This window comes from Lepidochelys olivacea (genome assembly GCF_965140295.1).
Source record: "Lepidochelys olivacea isolate rLepOli2 genome assembly, chromosome: 1".
Classification (NCBI taxonomy): Eukaryota; Metazoa; Chordata; order Testudines; family Cheloniidae; genus Lepidochelys; species Lepidochelys olivacea.
The window spans coordinates 242943370-242964778 of record NC_140411.1 but is presented as its reverse complement, the minus strand read 5'-3'; the positions used below and the strand labels follow the sequence as shown (position 1 = coordinate 242964778).

General features: G+C 44.2%; 1 protein-coding gene across 1 annotated transcript in view; it reads right to left on the bottom strand.

Annotated features, from left to right (window-relative positions):
* CACNA2D4 (calcium voltage-gated channel auxiliary subunit alpha2delta 4) overlaps positions 1-21409 on the bottom strand; it is a gene marked incomplete at its 5' end in the record, with an annotated part of 165562 nt that overhangs the window by 20293 nt on the left and 123860 nt on the right. The window contains 4 exons of the mRNA XM_084613531.1: positions 6115-6177; positions 7487-7531; positions 10580-10594; positions 11814-11875. Coding sequence (XP_084469657.1) covers positions 6115-6177; positions 7487-7531; positions 10580-10594; positions 11814-11875 — 185 coding nt within the window. The remainder of the gene's footprint in view (positions 1-6114; positions 6178-7486; positions 7532-10579; positions 10595-11813; positions 11876-21409) is intronic.

Here is a 21409-nt window from a genome sequence, read left to right as displayed (position 1 = left end):
AAGGGCCATTGTTGGACTATGAATGTGGCCTGTCTAGTTCAGGAATATTGGGATGTCTTACTGAGTTCCTGCAATTCCTCCTGAGCACAGAGGGCCTGATTCTCATTTGCAGTGGCAATGTAAATGTTGAATGGATCCTTAGTATAAATGAGAATAAGGCCCAGAAAGTACATCCAGAAAACAGCAATGATCTGGTCTTTTGACCTACAGTACTAGATTTTCAAAGCTAGGTACTTTTATGTACTGTGTGCTTGATAACATGAGAGAACTCAATTTTTAGTAAACCCAAATGGCTCTTTACAATCTTTACACTCAAACTCTTTACAAAGCAACTCTTTACACTCATTAAAGCCCAACTCCTAAGCTTCTGCAGCTCTCAGCTTTCACTAAGCTGCTTGCTTCCTTTGGGAAGAGGTTACTGGACCGCTCCCTCCCCTCCAGCTCCCAAGGCATAGGGCGGCCTAGCTTGCATGATCCACTGTCTGTTCTTAAAACTATCTCCTATACTGTGGGTGGAATCCCTGTTATCAACATATGGATCAAAGCGAGGCTATATGCCCTGGACGGGGGCGGTGTCAGATCAAGGCAAAGGACAGCAGCAGGATGGAGTGAGAAGAGACATGGGGAAGAAGATCTTTCAGGTTCTGGAGTAGCTAAGGCCATTCAATCCCAGTTGCTCATGTCATCACTGTAAGAACACACACACTTTGGCACGTTCCTCTATTTTTATCTTGAAATATATGCTGGGAAGTGTCACACTGTTGGCAGGTTCTGTTTGTTTTAAACAAGAAGCCGGTTCCTTGATTGCCTTTCTTTGGCCAAATGCAGGGAGAAATAGGAACGAGGGCCCACCACTGTTCATGCTAGAGCAGTAACAGTTTGTGCTGCCTTGAGGCACAGATGGGATGTGGGGAAAGTTTCCTCTTGAGACACACGGTACTGCATGACTCACTGGACTCTCCCGCATGGACTCATTCACGATCTGATGTGCTTCCTGGTTTGTTTTGCATGATAAGCACTGCAGGCAGAACTTCTGTCCTTCTCTCTTTTATACGCAGACATTGGCCTCTGTATTTAAATCGCATACACTTGCAAAACACTGGTATCAGCATCAGGTACTAGGCACATATAACCTAAATAGCTAACTCGGATAGGGATGTGGCAAGCTGGCTGACTTGCAATGTGGCAAGCTGGCTGACTTGTTCCCTCAAGGAAATCCAGATTCAGAAACACTCCCCTGTGTTAAGATGCCCCACATGTGGAGATCCAGGAAGGCTGCAGCGTGGTGAGTTGTCCTGTGTGGAGACCCAGGCTGGAAAAGGCTGCAGTGTGGTGAGATGTCCAGTGTGCAGACACAGACCAGGAAGGCTGCCCTACCCAGACCTCAGGCTCCCGATTTAGTAAATCTACTGCCTGTGTGTTCTACTGGAGGGGTAGCTGCCATTTGTTTGATGTCTGTCGCAGAGGAAAAGGCTGTAGGAATCCCATGTGGGATTCAACAATTTAGAGTCCAATGGTAACAGGTGAAATAAAGAGCCAATCTAAATACAAATGAAACATGAACAAAAGAAAGTCACTGGCAAGCAGTGGACTGAGAAGGGAAATGATGAATTTCCTCAGCTCTGGGGAGTTAACAACTACAGTAGCTGACAGCACTGGAGCCTGCCAGAATGCCTGATCTCAGAGGTACGCGGATAATGCTTATAATTTATCCAAATCCATGATAATGACAGGTTTTCACTCGTCAGATCTTCCAGCGAACAGCTTTGCATAAACCCCACTTTCCATAAGACCCAGGGGCAATGCAGAGGTAGCACAAGAGGAATACAGGTGCCATGTGCCCAGAACTGACAGCAGTAATGGCATTAAGCAGTCTGCCCTTGCCTTTGTTCATGGGGAAATGGCTTCAGGGATGTGACTTTTTTTTTTTTAAGTATGTGAGGGTCAAGGTAAAGAAATAGTCGAACTTAGTCAAAAAAATACCCCAGACGTACAAACAGTAAGAACATAGCAACTTCTCTGCAAGAGCAGACCAGGGGTCCATCTATTCCTGTATCCCGTGGCTGACAGTGGAGACTTCCAGAAAAATCTGCCCAAAGGGGAAGTTCATTTCCTAACCCACTCTCAGTTGGTGGCTGATTTATACCCCGAAGCGTAAGGGTTATATCCCTTCTCCATTTTTTAATCTGTCTAATGCAATTGTGGATGGTCTCATTAACCATCTAAATGACCATGCTGTTTTGAATTCTATTAAGTTCTTGACTCAGTGAAATTGTGTGGCAGTGAGTTCCACAGGTTATTGGAATATAATGAAACAAAGGTTTTCTTTTATAAATTTTTCTTTTTCTATTTCATTAACTGTCCATTATTTCTTGCATTATGAAGAAAAGTAAATAGGCGTAAATATTCATCTGCTCTCTACATTAAACCATCCTGATCTTTTCAGTGTTTCCTCTTGTGGAATTCTCCCCATGCCTCTAATAATTTTTTCAGCCATCTCTGAAGCCCCTCTAGTTCTGTTGCATCTTCTAGCAGAGGATGGCCAGAACTAAACACACCATTTCAGGTGAAGGCATATCAGTGACTCACCTAATGGCATTGCAATATTTGCAATATTATTTTCTACTCCATTCTTTATGTATCGTAACATTTTGTTTGCTTTTTTGACATCATTGTACACTGAGCAGATGTTTATACTGAAATGTCCGTAGTGCTGCCCGGGTCGCATTTCTGAGAGTGAAATTAGAGCCCAGAAATGTATACGTGTAGTTCAAATTATTCCTTCGTATGTTCATTACCTTACAGCTGTCCATACTGAATTTCAACTGCCATTGTATTGCCTCTTTGCCTAGCTCCATTAAGATCTTTTGATGTTCTTTCCTAATCTTGATTTACCTAAATAATTTTATCTGCACCGTTCACCATCTTGCTCTTTCCCTCTCTCCCTTTCCCAGATTATTGATAAATATGTTAAACAACACTAGTCTAACTATGGAACGTGGGGACACGCCATTGGTAACCTTTTCTATGTTGTAAATGGACTGTTTATTCCTATTCTTTGTTTTCTGTCTCCTAACTACTTTCTGGTCTAAGACAGTACTTTATTTCTAACCCTGTAACTACACAGTTTCTTTAGCAGCCCCTTGTGAGGGATTTTTGTCAAAAGCTTTTTGAAAGTTCCAATAAAGGTATAACTGGTTCTCCACTATGTACTATTTTGTGGACACTCGCAAAGAATTTTAAGAGGTTAGACAGAATTTCCTTTACAGAAGCTGTACTGTTTGTCATGTCCATTTGGGTGTTTTACAATTCTGTTTTTAAGTATCACTTCAACCAGTGTACCTGGTACTGAAGTAAGGCTGCAGTTATTCCCAGGATTACCCATTGCGTTTTTAAGACAGGTGCAATATTTGCAACTCTCTGGTAATCTGGCATAGGGTGGATTTTAATGAAGTTGCATATTTTTGTTAGAAGGTTAAACATTTCATTCTCCAGCTTCTTTCTACACCATCTGGCCATGCTGACTTACTGCTCTTCAGTTTGAGTTTGTTCCTGCATCTCCTTTTTTGACATCGGAATCCCTGAGAGTGCCCCATCTTCATTATCTAAAAAGAGTAGGTTTGGGATATGTATCTCCCCAGCATCATCTCTAGTGAAGATAGACATAAAGAAATAATTTAGGGCCAGATTCTGTCAACCTTACCCATGCTGAGTAGCACATTACATCACAAACAGTCCCACTAAGCTCAGTGGCACTCTTGTGGAGTAAGATGATACTCATAATATGTAAGGGGATCAGAATTTGGACCTTAGTTTCACAACAATTTTCCTTACTTGCTGCCTTTAAACCCCAATAGTCCAGCAGACCTACAAATTCTCTTACAAAGTTTTCTCCTTCTAATTTACTTAAAGAATTAATTTGTTTCTGTCTTTGGCTTTTTGCTCTTCAAATTCCTCATTAATTTCTACCTGTGACAGTCTATACCACTATGGTCACCATTTTTACAAGACCATGATGATTTTTCTACAAAGTATGCCTTGTAAGGTATCATTTGAAAACTCATAATCTGCTGAACATTAGTGTTCTGGTAAAATAAGTATATCATTATTGTATGTAAAGTTATAGGATTCTACTGTATCACATTGCTGTAACATGCTATAAGTAAAGAAAAGCAGGCCCAAACCAATTGCTCAGGAACAAAGGACAGACCAATACCCAGTCTGGTGTTAAAGCGCTATCACGGTTTAAGCAGCCATTCTCCAACAACAGGAAGGTGTGAACGAGAAATTTACATTTCATCACAGGGACGGTTCAGAACTCACATACACAAGAGACTATTTGTCACCTGCACCCCCGCTGGATCAAAGAGGGGCAGTGATATAAAAATGAGAGCCAGTGGCCTCCAATTCACCTCTCTTCCTTCCATCTCTCTGCTCATGACATCAATGAATACCTGAAGGACACTGAACTAAGGGGAGGGGTCCCAGCCTGAAAGGAGACCCAGCCTGTGAAATTTACTGCAGCGTATGGTGAGGAAAACCTTTGCTTTGAATTTTGTTAGTTTAAGTTAACCATTAGCTTGCGTTTTACTTTTTTTTTTGTAACCAATCCTGACTTTTATGCATCATCACTTGTAATCCTTTAAAATCCATCTTTCTGTAGTTAATAAACTTCTCTTTTTGTTTTATCTTAACTAGTGTACTTGGATTGAAGTGGGTGGGGAAACTCCATTTGGCCTAACAAGGCCTGTGCATATCATTTTCCTTTGATGAAATGGTGGACTTTCTATGCGCCTGCATTGTTCAGTAGTGTGCTGGACAGTACAAGATGCATAGTTCTAGGAGACAAGTCTGGGACTAGAGAACTTGCTGGTGTTGCTCTGCAGTTTAATTCATGAGTGGCTAGTGAGTAGCGCTCAATACTTGGTAGCTGGGAGTGATTTTACATGCTAGAGGCTGATTTTACATGCTAGCAGGCCAGGAGTAGATGTTCTTACAGCAAAGCAGTGTAAGAGGCATCCCAGGTTGGAGAACTGAGGGGACACAGCTGTTCAACAGTCCAGACTGTACCCTGTACCCCGTCACACTACCTTATATTGTACCCGCAATAGTTTATGCTCCTTTCTATTGGCTTCACTTGAGCTGGATTTCCATTTTCTGAAGGACACTTGTTTGGCTTGAGAACCCAGCCATTTAACCATCCTGTTTCTTTTCTTGCCTTCCTGCTTCTGTTTTGGCTTATGGGAATGAATGCCCTTTATAACTCTTGTAGATTGCGTCAGTCACCTCCAGGGTCAGGGTAAGGATTTTAATTTCTTTACTTTTGACATAAACACCTTTTTGACTAGTTTCTTCGTTATCTTTAAAAATTCCCTTTCTGAAGTTCAGTGTCACAGGGCCTTCGGTACCTTCTCTCCCCAAACGATGTTGAGTTTAATTAATTATACTGTGGCTGCTCTTACTTAATGATTCAGCTAGAGTCATTTCTTCAACCAACTCCCAGAGACAGAATGATATCAACACTCTGCATTCTCTAGTACCCTTCCATCTGAGGGTCCCAATGCATTTCACAGGCACTCATGCATTCATTAATTAAGACTCACCATGCCCCCGAGGGGAGGGGCAGGTAATTATTGCTATTCCCATTTTATAGATGCAGAAACTGAGGCACTAGAGTGACTTGCTCAAGGCCATATACCAAATCAGTCCCACACCTGGGAACAGAACTAAGGTCTCCTGATTCGCAGCCCTAGGCTGTAACCTCCAGACCCCACTCACTTACCAATTGCTGGGGGAGGGTTTCAGCAGATTGGATGTAACACAGTGACGCCTCTTTGCTGAGCGCTGATATCTCCATCTCCTCCCGTCTGCCCCAAGCACCCCTCCCCAGTGGTTGTTTGATCTGATGCTTGGAAGGACAAGTGAGAAAGCAGGGGCCTATTCTGTGTCTCCAAACCCTCGCTCCCTTGTTCAAGACTGGTAGGGAGAATACTGTGCTGAATGCCCTGCTCTGCTGTGCGGGGGCCCTGATCCTGGGTCTGCATATTGAATAACTGAAGGCTGATGCATCTGAACTCTCCCCTCTATTACATAAGCAGATCTGAGCCCTCTTACCTCTGTGGATCTCTTGGAAATGAATATAAACCCATTGTTATCAATGAGGAAGCAGTTCAGATTCTGCAGAGATAAAAGGAAAAGGAAGTGAAATTACAGATGGCACTTTGGTTATGGTTGGTTGTTTACCGTTACCAGTATATCAGGGGAGGTAGTATAGCCTAGTGGACAGAGCATTGTCCTGGGGCTCAGGATACCTGGGTCCTTCTATTCCCAGCTCTGCCATTAGCCTGATGTGTGACCCTGGGCAAGTCACTTCCCCTCTCTGTCTCCATTTCCCCTCCCACCCTGTGTCCGCTTTGCTTATAGTATTTAAAGTGTAGGCTCTTTGGGGCAGAGACTGTCTTTTACTCTATCTGTGTGGGGTGCTACTGTAACATAAATAGTATTTAAGAAAACACTACACACTGTTGGAAAAGGGAGTTCAGACAGCACTCTTGTTAATACAATAGTAATAATACCCTGCATTTATCTAGTGCTTTCCACCTGCAGATGTTAAAGTGCTTTATGAACAATAGTGAGCTAACCCTTGTTACAATCTCCATTTCACAGATGGGGAAACAGAGCACAAAGGATAAATAATTCTCCTATGGTCACACAGTGAGTCAGTGGCAGAATGAAGAAGAGAACCTGGGACTCCTGACAACCAGTTCTTCTGCTGTAAGCACTAGATGATCCTGCCTCCATCTAGATTTTTTTTCCCAAGAGAAAAAGATTCCAGATACCCCAGAGGCAAAAAATCTGGGATAAGAGTGAGAGGACCCTGGTCAAGCTCCATCATTTCATGGGCAATCCTGATCTTCTATATTTTGCAGTTTATCCTATTGTCTCAGACTGAGGGAGAGATCAGGATCCAGAAAAGACCCTCTCTGAGCAGGAAAAATGGATTCTCCTCTGACCCCACTGCTCATAGGAGAGGACATTCTCTCCAGAACACAGCTGGGGTCCAATGGTAGAGCAGCTGGTGGAAACCCTGGATGGCATGAACATAGGGAGAGAAGCCCCTTATGTTCTCCATTCTAACAGGCATTTTCCTCAGCAGCCACTAGAATCAGCTGGCCAAATCAGAGAGGAGATCGATGCACTCTGAGCCCAACATGCTGTATCATGGTGATTTCATCTGATCCAGACAAGCACCCTGAAGGACTTGGTGCTAGGTCAAGTCCTATACTGAATGTTTGGCTCACGAGCAGGGGGACTCTGGTCGTGGTCCTGCTGAGCACCTCTTGTAAGGTGTTGAGCACCCTTGACTCCCATTGATTTTAGTGGGAGCCAAAGGCTCCGAGAACCTCCCAGGAGCAGGCCCTCTGACAATGACCTCCTCATGCCATAATGCTCACAGAGACCCTTTAACTAACTCAATGAAACTTACATCATCCTGACAGCTCAGCGGACACAGGCCATCCACGCCACTGCACTGGAAAGGAACAGAAGAAGTTAAATGATGACAGTGTCGTATCTCATTGTCCTTCCCCTTGAGGCTATCGGACAAAGGGTCTACGTCTTACAGCTGGGTACAGGTCAACGAGTTAGTTACCATTTTGAAATAGACTGTCTACGCAGCACACACTTAACGCCTGCCAAGGAGACCAGTAATGGTTCTGCCCTCTACCCACAATCTAAGTCCTCAAAATAACGAGTATTGTCTCCACTGAATATTACATGTGAGCCTGGTTCTGCCTTCCTTATCCACTTTGAGCAGGACCTTGCTCTTTGAATAGGGACTGCTCATAGAGCAAGGCACTACTCAGGGCTTGTCTACACTGTCAGTACCTGGCAAGCTGGGATAGAAATCTACAGCAATCTAGCTTGCTGGGCACTAACTGGCTGTCTGCTTCTACATGCTACAAGTACATCACAGTGGACTAAGGCAACTTCTAATGTGCTTTAGTGGGGCTCACCAGGGCAGTTAACGTGCAGCAGGCTAGAGCGCTGTATGTTCACAGCCTAGCTTGCCACGCACTGGCTGGATAGCAAGCCCTCAGTGCAAGTGGCAGAATCAAACCCTCTAGTATTAATAACAAAAATTATTATACAGTGGAGAGAAAACAGAGTGCATTTTCATATTTCATAACATCTTGACCAAATAAAGGCATTACATTTTAGGGATGCATTATTCTCAGGCAGTGGGTTTTTCCAGACAACTAATGACACAATAGAATGTGAATGTGCTCGGATAGCCTCAGGCATCATCCATTTGCTTCATTCAAGGATCTACAGATACCAGAGTTGACATGTGTGTCACACCACTGAACTGGATAGGGACAGGAGGAGTTAAACAGTGAGTAACAAAAGCCTTCAAGTGATTATTCATTTCATAACTATTCCGTGTTTGTGTCTGTCTCTTTGTGTTATTTTTTAATGTTATTTTCCTTGGGCGCAAGGGAGGGAAAGTTGACACAGTGTTGCCAAGTTCTCGCCGGGGGTTGGGGGGGTGTCCCCTTCTATGGCTTTCCTGAGGTTTGGGAAGAATAATGACAAAGATGACAGGCCTTGCCTACTCTGGATCAGCTGCTGATTATTTTAAAACTGCAATAAATTTTATAAAATAACCCCCTCTCCGCCTGCCCTTCCTGGCTGTTTCTGAACAGCTACAGGTAAATAGGCGTCTCAAACCACAGCAAAACTATTAATCGCAGCTAGTGTTTCTCATCTCAAGATCTGCAGCACAGATTTGCTATTTCCATGGAGCCATCCTGGGTCCTGTAAGTGTATTTCAAAGGATGATTAAAGAATTTTCAGTTTGTTTCAGGCTCCATGGGTTTGTGCCGTTGCATCTTCATGCCACAACTACATCAGCTCTTCACATCTTGATAATGGTTTATTACCTGGTCCATTGTTATGATGTGAAGGTGTAAATGTTGCCTTGTCACAATGGGATTATTTCATCCCTGCATGACACACACAAAAAAGTGGCAGCCCTTGACGTCACTCTGGATTTTCTCTGGTTTGTGCGGCTGAGAAATATGGCCATAACAAACCCAAGAGTATTACCCATAGGGATGAAGATTAACAAACCAAAGTGAAGACAATTGAGTTAAACCGAGGGATAGTTTGGGCTCATTGTATCTTTTAACTCAGGGGTTGAAGTGATCTCTCAGAACTACAGTTCCACCATTGCCCAGCAATGGAATTTCATTATACTGTAACAAGACTTCAGGAGTGAGAGAGTTTGTGTAAATGAGATATGGTACAAGCTGCAAATATCTGGATCCAGATTTCAGACACTTCCAAAGTTAAGGCTGTTCAGATCTGAGGTTTAGTTCAGCCTAAAATAAAGTCAGGGGCCACTTACAAAATTCAAGTCCAGATCCATGTTCAGATTTCAAGCCCCTCCTGCAAAGTAAAGGTCCTGGGTGTTGGTTTGATCCTAGCTCTAGTTTAAATCTATTTATAACGTTATTGTGCCTGTTGATGAGGGCAGCAGGGAAAAGTTTACTAATAATGTACAGATGGAAAAGTGGATAGTCTTCCAAGGCAAAGTTTGAATGTATCAATTAGGATTGTACCATCCAGTCAGTGGCCAGTTGGGGACTGGCCCAGAGAAGTGTGATGCAGCAGAATCTGACCAAATCCAAGAGTTCAGGTGAGAATCCCCAATAAACCCAGAAGAATTATTTTCCACATGAAAGGCCACAACACCCATTCCCAATTCATGTGTTCCCATCTATATGCTTACATTACAGCACCCCTGTTAGCAGCATGTGGACAGATTCTCATCTCAGCACAGGTGTGAATCTGGAAGAACTCTCTTAAAGCCTTTGGAATTACTCTGGGTTTGCAGCAGTGGGAATGAGATTAGAATCACCCTTGTTCATTCTGCTCGAAAAAGAGCAGGAAATTTACATGAGAAAACCACAGGGATGGGGATAGTTGAATTTGTGCTCCCCATTTGTTTTGGGACTGCCTCTTCAAACGTTTCTGCATCACTACTCCTTCCCAAGGGGCCAATCCACATCAGGCTCTGTGGTTTCTTGGGTGGGTCTCTGAATCACTGCAACCCAGTCTACTTTAAGCTTTGCCAAAGTCACGTATCAGAGTAGCAGCCATTTTAGTCTGTATCCGCAAAAAGAAAAGGAGTACTTGTGGCACCTTAGAGACTAACAAATTTATTTGAGCATAAGCTTTCGTGAGCTACAGCTCACTTCATCGGATGCATGCGGTAGAAAAACTGCATGCATCTGATGAAGTGAGCTGTAGCTCACGAAAGCTTATGCTCAAATAAATTTGTCAGTCTCTAAGGTGCCACAAGTCCTCCTTTTCTTTTTTCAAAGACACTTAGTTACTGCAAAGAAAAACACAAGATAAGTGAGCTTGGACTGTCTCCAGCTACTAGAGGCAAGGGACAGCGTATATCCTACAATGACATAAAATACACGTGACAAACAAAGCATCATACAACACAGGCAGGGACACAGCGGGGAACTCTGGGAGATCTTTCTGTACTGAGCTCCTGTCTACTTACGTCAGTGTCATTGGGCTGGGTTGGAGTGTGGGTATGTGGAGCAGTACAGTATGCAGGAGAGATATGGAGAGAAAAAACAAACCGTTCATTAGTGACTCCTTATTGAACCGCTACCTAGTGCCTGTAAGTCGGGCAAACTCTTCTTTCACATGAGTGAGTGTCAGAAACAGGGCTTCATTCCTGATCCAGGAACCACCCTTCAGCTTCTTCATTCTCTCTTTCCAGGCTCATTTCACCCCAGGAATTAACGTATATTAATATGTGTTTACTTCCTTGGGCCATGTCCCCCAGAAGGTTCTTGTACAACCTCCTTTCAATAACCCTCCTTGATAAACCTCCAAGGAGCTCCTATTCCCTCTGTGGGGAATCTCCTTATTGCCAGGTATCCTGTTAGACATACAACCAGGGCACCTCAGTCTCCAGCCTGCCAAGAGCCCTCCCTGTGCCACCAATGGCAATAAAAATCCTTTCCCATTCCTCTCGGGTTCTCCAGTCATGGAGACAAGTTTCCTGAGCTCAAACCAGAATAATTCTAACCTGGTAACCGTTTCCTATGCGAGCACCAGGCAGACATTTCATTCTTTGCGTCGTCAGTCCGATGAGACTCCTCCCAACAATGTGCTGCTCATATTCCCTGATATTTTGAGAGTGCCCCTTGCTGGTAACAAAAGGCATTTCCATTCTCCTCCTTTATCATACCCAGGAAATGCTCTAGTTATCCCAGTTCTCTCAATCTGATGAGAGTGTCTGAACTAGCTCAACATCGCAAATTTCTCCTGGCCTGCTAGCCTGGAGCAAGTCTTTTTATTTATTTATTTTATTTTTTATTTTGACAGGCTAGTAGGACCTCATCATCATCAGCATTGCTGAGATCAGGATAGCAAAGGGGAGGGCAGGGAGATTTTGTGTCCCAAATTACAGCTTTCCATGATGGGTCCAAAAGCCTGAATGAGTGCAAACCTATTTCCACAATGCATGTGTCAGCTGCAGCAGAGTTAATGCCAGGCCAGTTAACGCAGCGTTCCTAGATCAGACGTGCAGCTCATGCAGCATTAGAGCCATCAAAGGATTAGAGAAAAGTGTAATTTAAAACTAATCTACCACATAAATCTGTTTCATACAAATTTCACAAAAGCCTTCATGGAAATGCCACCAGAAATCAAAGTGCATAGCATGGGACAAGCAAAAGGAAGGTGGTGAAATCGTGTCTCCACAGAATTACTGCCATTCCTACCTGCCGTGTAGCCATCCAGAACTTGCGTTGGAGTAATTCCATCTTAATTTGCACGCCCACAGCTACGGGGAAATAAAAGCGGGGAGGAAGGGCAGGGGGGTGAGAGAAAAATTGCTGCACGTTAGGAAAGAAAAAAAATATTTGCATGAAACAACAGGACGAAATTGCACTCGCAGCCTGATTCCAAGTGTAAATGACTAACTGAAAGGTAAGCACTGAGTCAGACAGTCAAGTGAGAGTCAGAGGTTTAACAGGGTGGGAGAAAAGGAGGTGTCAATTGCTGTATTGAAATATTGACACCTTCCTCCCACTAAACACTACAGAGCTACAAACAGATAAAAAAAGGCTTTTATCTTGGGCTGTCAGGTATTTTCAGGCCAGGGTGGGCTGTTATGATCATCTAGGCTGATCTCTTGCGTATAACACACTTTGACTCAGAAAAGTAGGCTAGTGTTAGGAGTGTGTTTCAAGCCCCCACCTCCAGGGAGACTGCAACCTGAATGCAGCAATAAAGAATACATCTACACTGCAATTTAAGGCATAACTGTAGGGAAGATGTGGCAGCATGGATTTCAGCATGGGCTAGCAACCCAAGAATGTACCCAGGCTCCCCAGTGGGCTTGTACTGGGGCAGCTAACCTGCGCTGAAGCCTGTGCTGCTGTGTCTTCAGTGCTATTGTTACCCATGCTAGCTGGATTAAATCGTTTACAATTACACTCTAATTTGTGGTGTAGATGTGCCCATAGGCCATTCTTGATCAACAATAACAGTTGCAAAGTACACAGAAATATAATACCTGTCAGTAGAAAAGGGGAGATTTTAACTCATTGGCTGCTCTTCATAAGAATCACAGACTTTGTCAGAAGGGACCATTATGATTGTCTAGCCTGACCTGCTGCACAACGCAGGCCGCAGAATCTCACCCATCCACTCCTGTAACAAACCTCTCACCTATGTCTGAGCTATTGAAGTCCTCAAATCGTGGTTTAAATACTTCAAGATGCAGAGAATCCTCCAGCAAGTGACCTGTGCCCCATGCTGCAGAGGAAGGCGAAAACTCCACAGGGCCTCTGCCAATCTGACCTGGAGGAAGATTCCTTCCTGATCCCAAATATGGCAATCAGCTAAACCCTGAGCATGTGTGCAAGACTCACCAGCCAGACACGCAGGAAAGAATTCTCTATAGTAACAGATCCCACCCTCATCTAACATCCCATCACAGGCCATTGGGCATATTTACCGCTAATAGTCAAAGATCAATGAATTGCCAAAATTAGGCTATCCCATCATACCATCCCCTTCATAAACTTATCAAGCTTAATCTTGAAGCCAGATATGTCTTTTGCCCCCACTGCTCCCCTTGGAAGACTGTTCCAGAACTTCACACCTCTGATGGTTAGAAACCTTCGTCTAATTTCAAGTCTAAACTTCCTGATGGCCAGTTTATGTCCATTTGTTCTTGTGTATACACTGGTACTGAGCTTAAATAATTCCTCTCCCTCCCTGGTATTTATCCTTCTGATATATTTATAGAGAGCAATCCTATCTCCCCTCAGCTTTCTTTTGGTTAGGCTAAACAAGCCAAGCTCATAAGACAGGTTTTCCATTCCTTGGATCATCCTAGTAGCCCTTCTCTGTACCTGTTCCAGTTTGAATTCATCCTTCTTAAACATGGGAGACCAGAACTGCACACAATATTCCAGATAAGGTCTCACCAGTGCCTTGTATAACGGTACTAACACCTCCTTATCTCTACTGGAAATAACTCGCCTGATGCATCCCAAGACCGCATTAGCTTTTTTCACGGCCATATCACATTGGCGGCTCATAGTCATCCTGTCATCAACCAATATTCCGAAGTCCTTCTCCTCCTCTGTTACTTCCAACTGATGCGTCCCCAGCTTCTTGTTATTAATCTCTAAATGCATGACCTTGCACTTTTCACTATTAAATTTCATCCTATTACTCCAGTTTACAAGGTCATCCAGATCTTCCTGTATGATATCCTGGTCCTTCTCTGTATTGGTAATACCTCCCAGACTTGTGTCATCCGTAAACTTTATTAGCACATTCCCACTTTTTATGCCAAGGTCAGTAATAAAAAGATTAAATGAGATTGGTCCCAAAACCGATCCCTGAGGAACTCCACTAGTAACCTCCCTTCAGCCTGACAGTTCACCTTTCAATATGACCCGTTGTAGTCTCCCCTTTAACCAGTTCCTTATCCACCTTTCATTTTTCATATTGCTCCCCATCTTTTCCATTTAGCTAATATTTCCCCATGTGGAACCGTATCAAATGCTTTACTGAAAACGAGGTAAATTAGATCCACTGCATTTTCTTTGTCTAAAAAATCTATTACCTTCTCAAAGAAGGAGATCAGATTGGTTTGGCACAATTTAACTTTTGTAAAACCATGTTATATTTTGTCCCAATTACCATTGACCTCAATGTCCTTAACTACTTTCTCCTTCAAAATTTTTTCCAAGACCTTGCATACTACAGATGTCAAACTAACAGGCCTGTAGTTACCTGGATCACCTTTTTTCCCCTTCTTAAAAATAGGAACTATATTAGCAATTCTCCAGTCATAGGGTACAACCCCTGAGTTTACAGATTCATTAAAAATTCTTGCTAATGGGCTTGCAATTTTGTGTGCCAGTTCCTTTAATGTTCTTGGATGAAGATTATCTAGACCCCCCCCAGATTTAGTCCCATTAAGCTGTTCGAGTTTGGCTTCTACCTTGGATGTGGTAATATCTACCTCCATATCCTCATTCCCATTTGTCATCCTACCCTTATCCGTAAGTTCCTCATTAGCCTCATTAAAACTGAGGCAAAGTATTCCTTTAGATATTGGGCCATGCCTAGATTATCCTTAACCTCCACTCCATCCTCAGTGTTTAGCTGTCCCACTTCTTTTTTTGTTTTCTTCTTATTTATGTTTCTATAGAACCTTTTACTCTTGGTTTTAATTTTAATAATGCAAGGTCCAACTCTACATGGCTTTTGGCCTTTCCCACTTTATCCCTACATGTTCTGACCTCAATAATGTAGCTTTCCTTGCTGATCGCTCTCATCTTCCACTACTTGTAGGCTTTCTTCTTTTTCTTAATCACCTCTCTGAGATGCTTGCTCATCCAGCTTGGTCTACAACTCCTGCCTATGAATTTTTTCCCCTTTCTTGGGATGCAAGCTTCTGATAGTTTCTGCAACTTTGACTTGAAGTAATTCCAGGCCTCCTCTGCCTTTAGAGCCACAAGTTCTTCAGTCCAATCCACTTCCCTAACTAATTTCCTTAATTTTTTTAAGTTAGCCCTTTTGAAATAAAAAACCCTAGTCACAGATCTATTTTTGTTTATCCTTCCATTTAGTTTGAACTGAATTAGCTCATGATCGCTCAAACCAAGGTTGTCCCCTACAACCATTTCTTCTGAGGTCCTCACTACTCACCAAAACCAAATCTAAAATGGCATCCTCTCTTGTCGGTTCAGCAACTACTTGGTGAAGGAATCCATCAGCTATCGCATCCAGGAAAATCTGAGCCCTATTATTATTACTAGCACTTGTCCTCCAGTCTGTATCTGGGAAGTTAAAGTCTCCCATGATCACACAATTCCCATTAGTATTTACTTCATTAAAAACATTAAAGAGGTCTCCATCCATATCCAAATTGGATCCCGGCAGTCTATAGCACACCCCAACCACTATCCCAGGGCAGGCTCTAGTAGTTTTCTTCCCCAATGTGATTTTTGCCCAGACGGACTCTGTCTTAGCCATTCCATCGCTTCTTATTTTGTTACATTCTACCTCATCATTGATATACAATGCTACTCCACCACCTCTGCCTTTATTTCTGTCTTTCCTAAGCAGAACATACCCTTCAATACCTATTCTCCAGCCATGGCTACTATTCCACCATGTTTCTGTTACCCCTATAATATCTGGTTTCACTTCCTGCACCAGTAGCTCTAGTTCCTCCATTTTGTTACCTAGGCTCCTCGCATTAGTGTACAAACATCTTAATTTTTGCTGTTTTGGCTTCGCTCACATTCTTTACCCAATTAGAAACAGACATTCTACTGCCAGTATCACCTATTAGACTGGTATCTACACTATCTTTTCTCCTTATGTCCATTCTTCTACCCACGGCTGTATCCTTTCTTACTTCGTTTTCTTCCCTCTCAATGTTAAAATCCGGCGTGGAGATTACCTGGACATCTCCCACCCATCTCCCCCAGATTCTTAGTTTAAATCTCTCTTAATCTGTTGTGTCTGCCTCCATCCTAGAAGACTATTTCCCTCCCTACTCAGGTGAAGTCCATCCCAAGAGGACCGTCCTCTGTCCATGAATGCTTCCCAGTGGCCACACATCCCAAAGCCCTCCTTATAGCACCACTGCCTGAGCCATCTGTTGATCATCATCATCTTGTCACACTGCTGTTGCCCTTCTCTAGGAACAGGCAGAATCCCACTGAAGATCACCTGAGCCTCGATTTCCTTAAGCGTCTTCCCCAGCCTGGCATAGTCTCCCTTGATACGTTACAGCGAGAATCTAGCCGTATCCTTTGTTCCCACATGAAGGACAATCAGTGGATTCTTTTCCGCTCCTGTTAAGATCCTCTTCAGCCTCAGGTCCACATCCCGTATCTTAGCACCTGGCAGACAGCACACTCTTCTGTTCTCTGGATCAGCTCTGGTTACAGGCCTGTCTATTCTCAGTAAGGAGTCCCCAATCATGTAGTCTTGCCTTTTTCTGGTGATGGTGAGATTCTCCAGTCTATCCCGTTCCCTCTGGCTGCAAGTCCTTTTGATTCCTTGCAATCCTCTGCAACCCATCCAGTATCCTCCTGGGGCTCCTATTTGGTGTTAGCTCCATTGACTCTTCCTCTCTTCCTATAGGACTAGCTGCTCTTCTCGTCTTCCTTGCCCTCTCACCTTCAGTGACCACCTGTTGTGCCCCTTCTTCATTTTCCAACTCCGCAAACCTGCTTCTGAGCTCTATTTCTCCTTCTCTAGCCTGTCTTTTCCTCTCCCTGGTTCTCTTCGTCACATGCTTCCACTGACCACTTTCCTCATCCAGCAGTCTTTGGCCCTGCTTCCATCTGCCAGTCTGAGCTTTTCCCTTCAGCCTCCTCATGTCTTTGCTCCATCATCTGCTTGAATCCCCTTCTAAACTCAACCAGAGTTTCCACCTGCACCTCCAATCCTCGGTTCTTTTCTTCCATCAGCTCTATCAAGCGGCACGTGATGCAGACGAAACTCTTTTCAGGTACCCGCTCCAGGATCATGTACATGCCACAGCTTCCACATCCAGTCAACTTCATTGTGTCTTCCACTGCTTGGGTCACTCCCACTGCTGCCTCTGTATCTGTCATCGCCTTCTCACCTAAGTCCTGTTAGTCTGGGAAACACAAACCAAAGCAAAACGCCGCCACTCACAGCAAAACAAACCCCCCAGCGAGCACCAAAACACTACCAGAACACCACACACTCCCTTCACTAGCCTGTCTGTTCCTCTGCCTGGCTCTCTTAGTCTTCCCCCCAAACTCCCCTTGCAAACTCCCACTCAAACGCCCCTGTTTACAGCTCTGTTTGCTGGCTCCTGTGCCGCTGCAGCTGAGTGCACCTTCCCCTAGGCCAACGGGTATTCTTTACTCAGTCTTGCCCTGATTTTGTGCCTCAGCCCCTTCCATGCACTGTCACATCCCCAGTGTCATGCCCTCTGTAGAAGCAAGAAGTGTGCAGTGTCTCTCTGTAGGACATAGGAATGCCCCCAGTGTATATACAAATGCAGTAACAAAGATTAACAGGGGCAAGTGTCAACCCACAGAATCAACCAGCCAAATCAAAGGGGCCTGCAAGAAATCCAGCCTCAAGAAGGATCTTAAAATATGATTTAAAAAAAAGAATAAAGAGAAAGAGAGGCAGAGAGGAAAGCAGGAGAGGGAGAGATGGAGGGCCTGGTCCCCTCCAGATTTACACCAGTGTAAGTGAGAGGAGAATCAGGCCTGGTGAGTTCTTTAAGTCTATATCTTGCAACTTTGTGTGGCTGCTTTTAAGTTAACTCTTTGATCTGATGTTGTAATTCAGCTGGGAAGTAATAAAAACCAGAGAGTGCAATAGGTATTGTCATACTTTGTGCAGAAAGAACCTGGCAGCTGGCATCATGGCCATGGTACATCATCTCTGCTTGTAACGCCCTGGTGTCAGTGTCCTTCCTGTCACATCCTTACTGCTGGTAAGATCCCACTTCACTGGAAGGTTTTCATCCAGAGCTCCCTATTATAGAATGAATCTGACTGCTGTGAAATGGGGAAAGGAATTATTTTCTACAGCTGCCTAAACCCCAGAATATACAACCTGACAAGACAAAAGATTAATTTAAGATTCATCTGGATCTAAGTCTCTGAATATAAGGAAAGAAGAAAGCACAGGGCTAAGTTCAGTTCTGGTGTAGTTCTATTGACTTCAGCTGGGTTACCCCAGGGGTGAATTAGGCTCATGGCCTATCTGTGTTGGAGTATGATAGAGTGTAAATGATGTTGTTGTTGTTTGTTGTTGAGTCCATCTAGAAGATGGGCTGACTTTGTACATAGCTTTGAATAAATTCCTTGTTATCCTTTAAAACTATCTCAAGCAAGAGTCATTCCTCCTTTCAGAGCCGATCACATCAACGGGAGTGAACATTACCAAAGACATGCAGATTTTACAAGACTGAGGAGGAGTTGGTACCAGGACAACTAACCTTGGAACACAGGGAGTTATTGAGAAGCTCATGTTTTTGCCAAGAGTGACCTAAGTCCTGAAATGTTGTTCAAAGGAAATGAAAACCTTGGTCATGAACCTTTTCCTCCTCAGCCTGTAGGGTGAAAGTAACTTCCACTGCAGAATTACTTGTGTCATGAGGGGGAATAGGGCTCCCGGGTTTGCACTGGTGCTTTGTGGCAACCAAAAGAAAGAGAAATCCATCATGTCTGTCCTTCCTGAGCTACCCAGTAGCTAGCCCTCTCCTTTCCTTGTAGCCTGCAGCCATGTCTCTCCTTCCTGGGCAGTCTGTCAGCTATCTTTCTCCTTTGCATGTGGCCCTTGTCATTGTGTGAAGCCACCCTTCTCCTTTGTATGTAGCTTGGCAGTTAGCCCTCTACTTTCCATGTAGTCCAACAGCTAGTCCTCTTTCCTTGTAGTGATATCCTGGTGATGTGACCCAGCAGCCATCCCCTTCTACCCCATGGGGCTCACACCCACTTTCCTTTCCATGCAGTCCTGCAGCCAGAAGATGTAAGAAGGGGTAATTTCAAGCAATGTAGGGTCTACTTTAACTTACACTGTGGTCTGTCTCTCTCTGGCTGGTCTCCACTCAGGGGAACAGGAGTAGGAAAACCTGTCCCCTTCTAGTGTCTTGTCCCCTGTCCTTGCCTATGTGGGGAATGGTAGTGGTGCTCAGTGGGGACTATACATTAGCCTCCTCTGCATTCATGTTGAGCCTGGGGGGTTGAGAAAGAAGAGGCAGGGGACAGCCTCTCAGGCTATGTCTATACTTGGGTGTGATTCCCAGCTCATGTAGACATACTTGCGCGAGCTCACACCAAGCTAGCAGACTCAAAACAATAGTGCACCCACGGCAGTGACAGCACGGGCTACCTGTGCTGCATCCAAACCTGCCTGAACCCCAGGGATTCATATTCAGTGTGGCTAAGCCCATGCCACTGCTGTCCGTGCTGTCCTGGCTACACTACCACTGAGCTAGTCCTAGTACGTAGATGTAGTGTAAGGGGCAGGTTGCAGAGGAGCAGCCGTGTTAGTCTGTAGTCGCAAAAAGGAAAGGAGGACTTGGGGCACCTTAGAGCCTAAGAAATTTATTTGAGCATGAGCTTTCGTGAGCTACAGCTCACTTCATCGGATGCAACGATGAAGTGAGCTGTAGCTCACGAAAGCTTATGCTCAAATAAATTTCTTAGGCTCTAAGGTGCCCCAAGTCCTCCTTTCCTTTTTGTAAGGGGCAGTAAGCAGTAGTGGCCTGGCTGTCCTGCAGGCTGTCCGTACTTTGGAAGGGGGTGGGAGGAAGGAGGAAGGCAGGAGACACAGATTCAGGAGACAATGAGTCAGAAGCTTAGGGATGAGAGGAAGGAAAAGCTGGTGATAAAAAGTCACCGCATGTGCCAAAGAATAGCTAAGAGCTACCTGAGAGCCTTCTTTGCTCCAGCGTAAGAGGGGAGTTCTACTCTGCTACGAAATTCAGGGTGGCTGTGGAGCACAGCACAGCAACGACCATAAAGTCCTAGAGGTGACCCTGGATAATGGTATTATTTCTACTGACTTGCTAATAACTTGAGCAACCGTAGTTCCCCTGCGGTAGAATAAAGTACGTGAAGGGAGACAACATAATATATGTTGAATAGTCCGATACTGGTGCGCTATTCAGACATCCCAAGTTCATGCATGGCTTCCCACCAGCAGGTATCCTCTAGTCGCTGCAAACTGATCATGCCCCTGCAGCACTGTTGCAACTGCATCTCCGAGAAACCACATGCCACGGCTCAGCGTGTTGTTTATACTATTCCCCTCCGCCTGTTCATTCCTCCACTCACCACGTCTGTTGTCATTAACTCATCCATGTCTGTCTGTCTCTGTCTGCCTTTTCTTGGGTTGTCTCTTTGATTATCCATATGCCTTTCTCATAAGGAGCTTTCCTCAAGATTTCATTCTTTGTCTACCTCATAATAAAGAGTCATAACAAAGAGCGATAAGATTACAGCTGGTAGACGGCTTATCTAGATGTACCTTACCATTCAAAAGCTTTTGCTGCCACAGCAGCTGGCTTGCCATTTAAATAAAAACATTATTTTCATTCCCTCTGTCTTGTCATTGAACAATTTATCCACTTCTCTTCCTTTGCTAGCATGAGCCAATGGAGCTTCTCCAGGGATGAATTTGGCCCTTTCTCTCTAAGTGACTGACCTAAGAGCCAAGAAACATTTTACTTAAAAAATAACTTCAGGACAAACTACTACTACTAATAATAATATAATACAGTAATAGTAAAAACAAAACAAAACAAAACACCTAAAGCAAGTGCAGCCCACCAAAGGAATTGGAGGTTGGAAACAGGGCCATTAAAGCAGGTAAGGTGAAAAAGAATGATTTTTCCCAGGATTTACCTGCTGTGGCTAGGACACCCAGACTGGAAATCAAGGACAAGACAAAGGCAAGAGAAAGAAGTTTTTGATTAAGAAAGAGAAGGCTTATGGGCCAGTGGCCAGGATGCACTGGAAAGACTCACAGAGCCAATAGGACGGATTCTGGTCTCAGTCACACCCCTGTAAAGGCCAAGTAACTCCGCTGAGTTCAGTGGTGTCAAGGTGGCATTACAGTGGTGTAACTGAGGGCAAGGTTTGGCCTGGGATGCATGAGCTGATGACCAAGCTCTTCCCTCTGCACTCCCAAACCAGAAGGGAGCATTGTGAAAAGCCAGGCTGCTTTCTAGACCAGTCATCTCCCCACAACCCTGGTCCTCAAGTTTTTCTGTTTTTGCTTCTGCATGCTCCTAGGGAAGCTAATGCCAGAACATGCATATTCCTCTCCTACTCAAGCT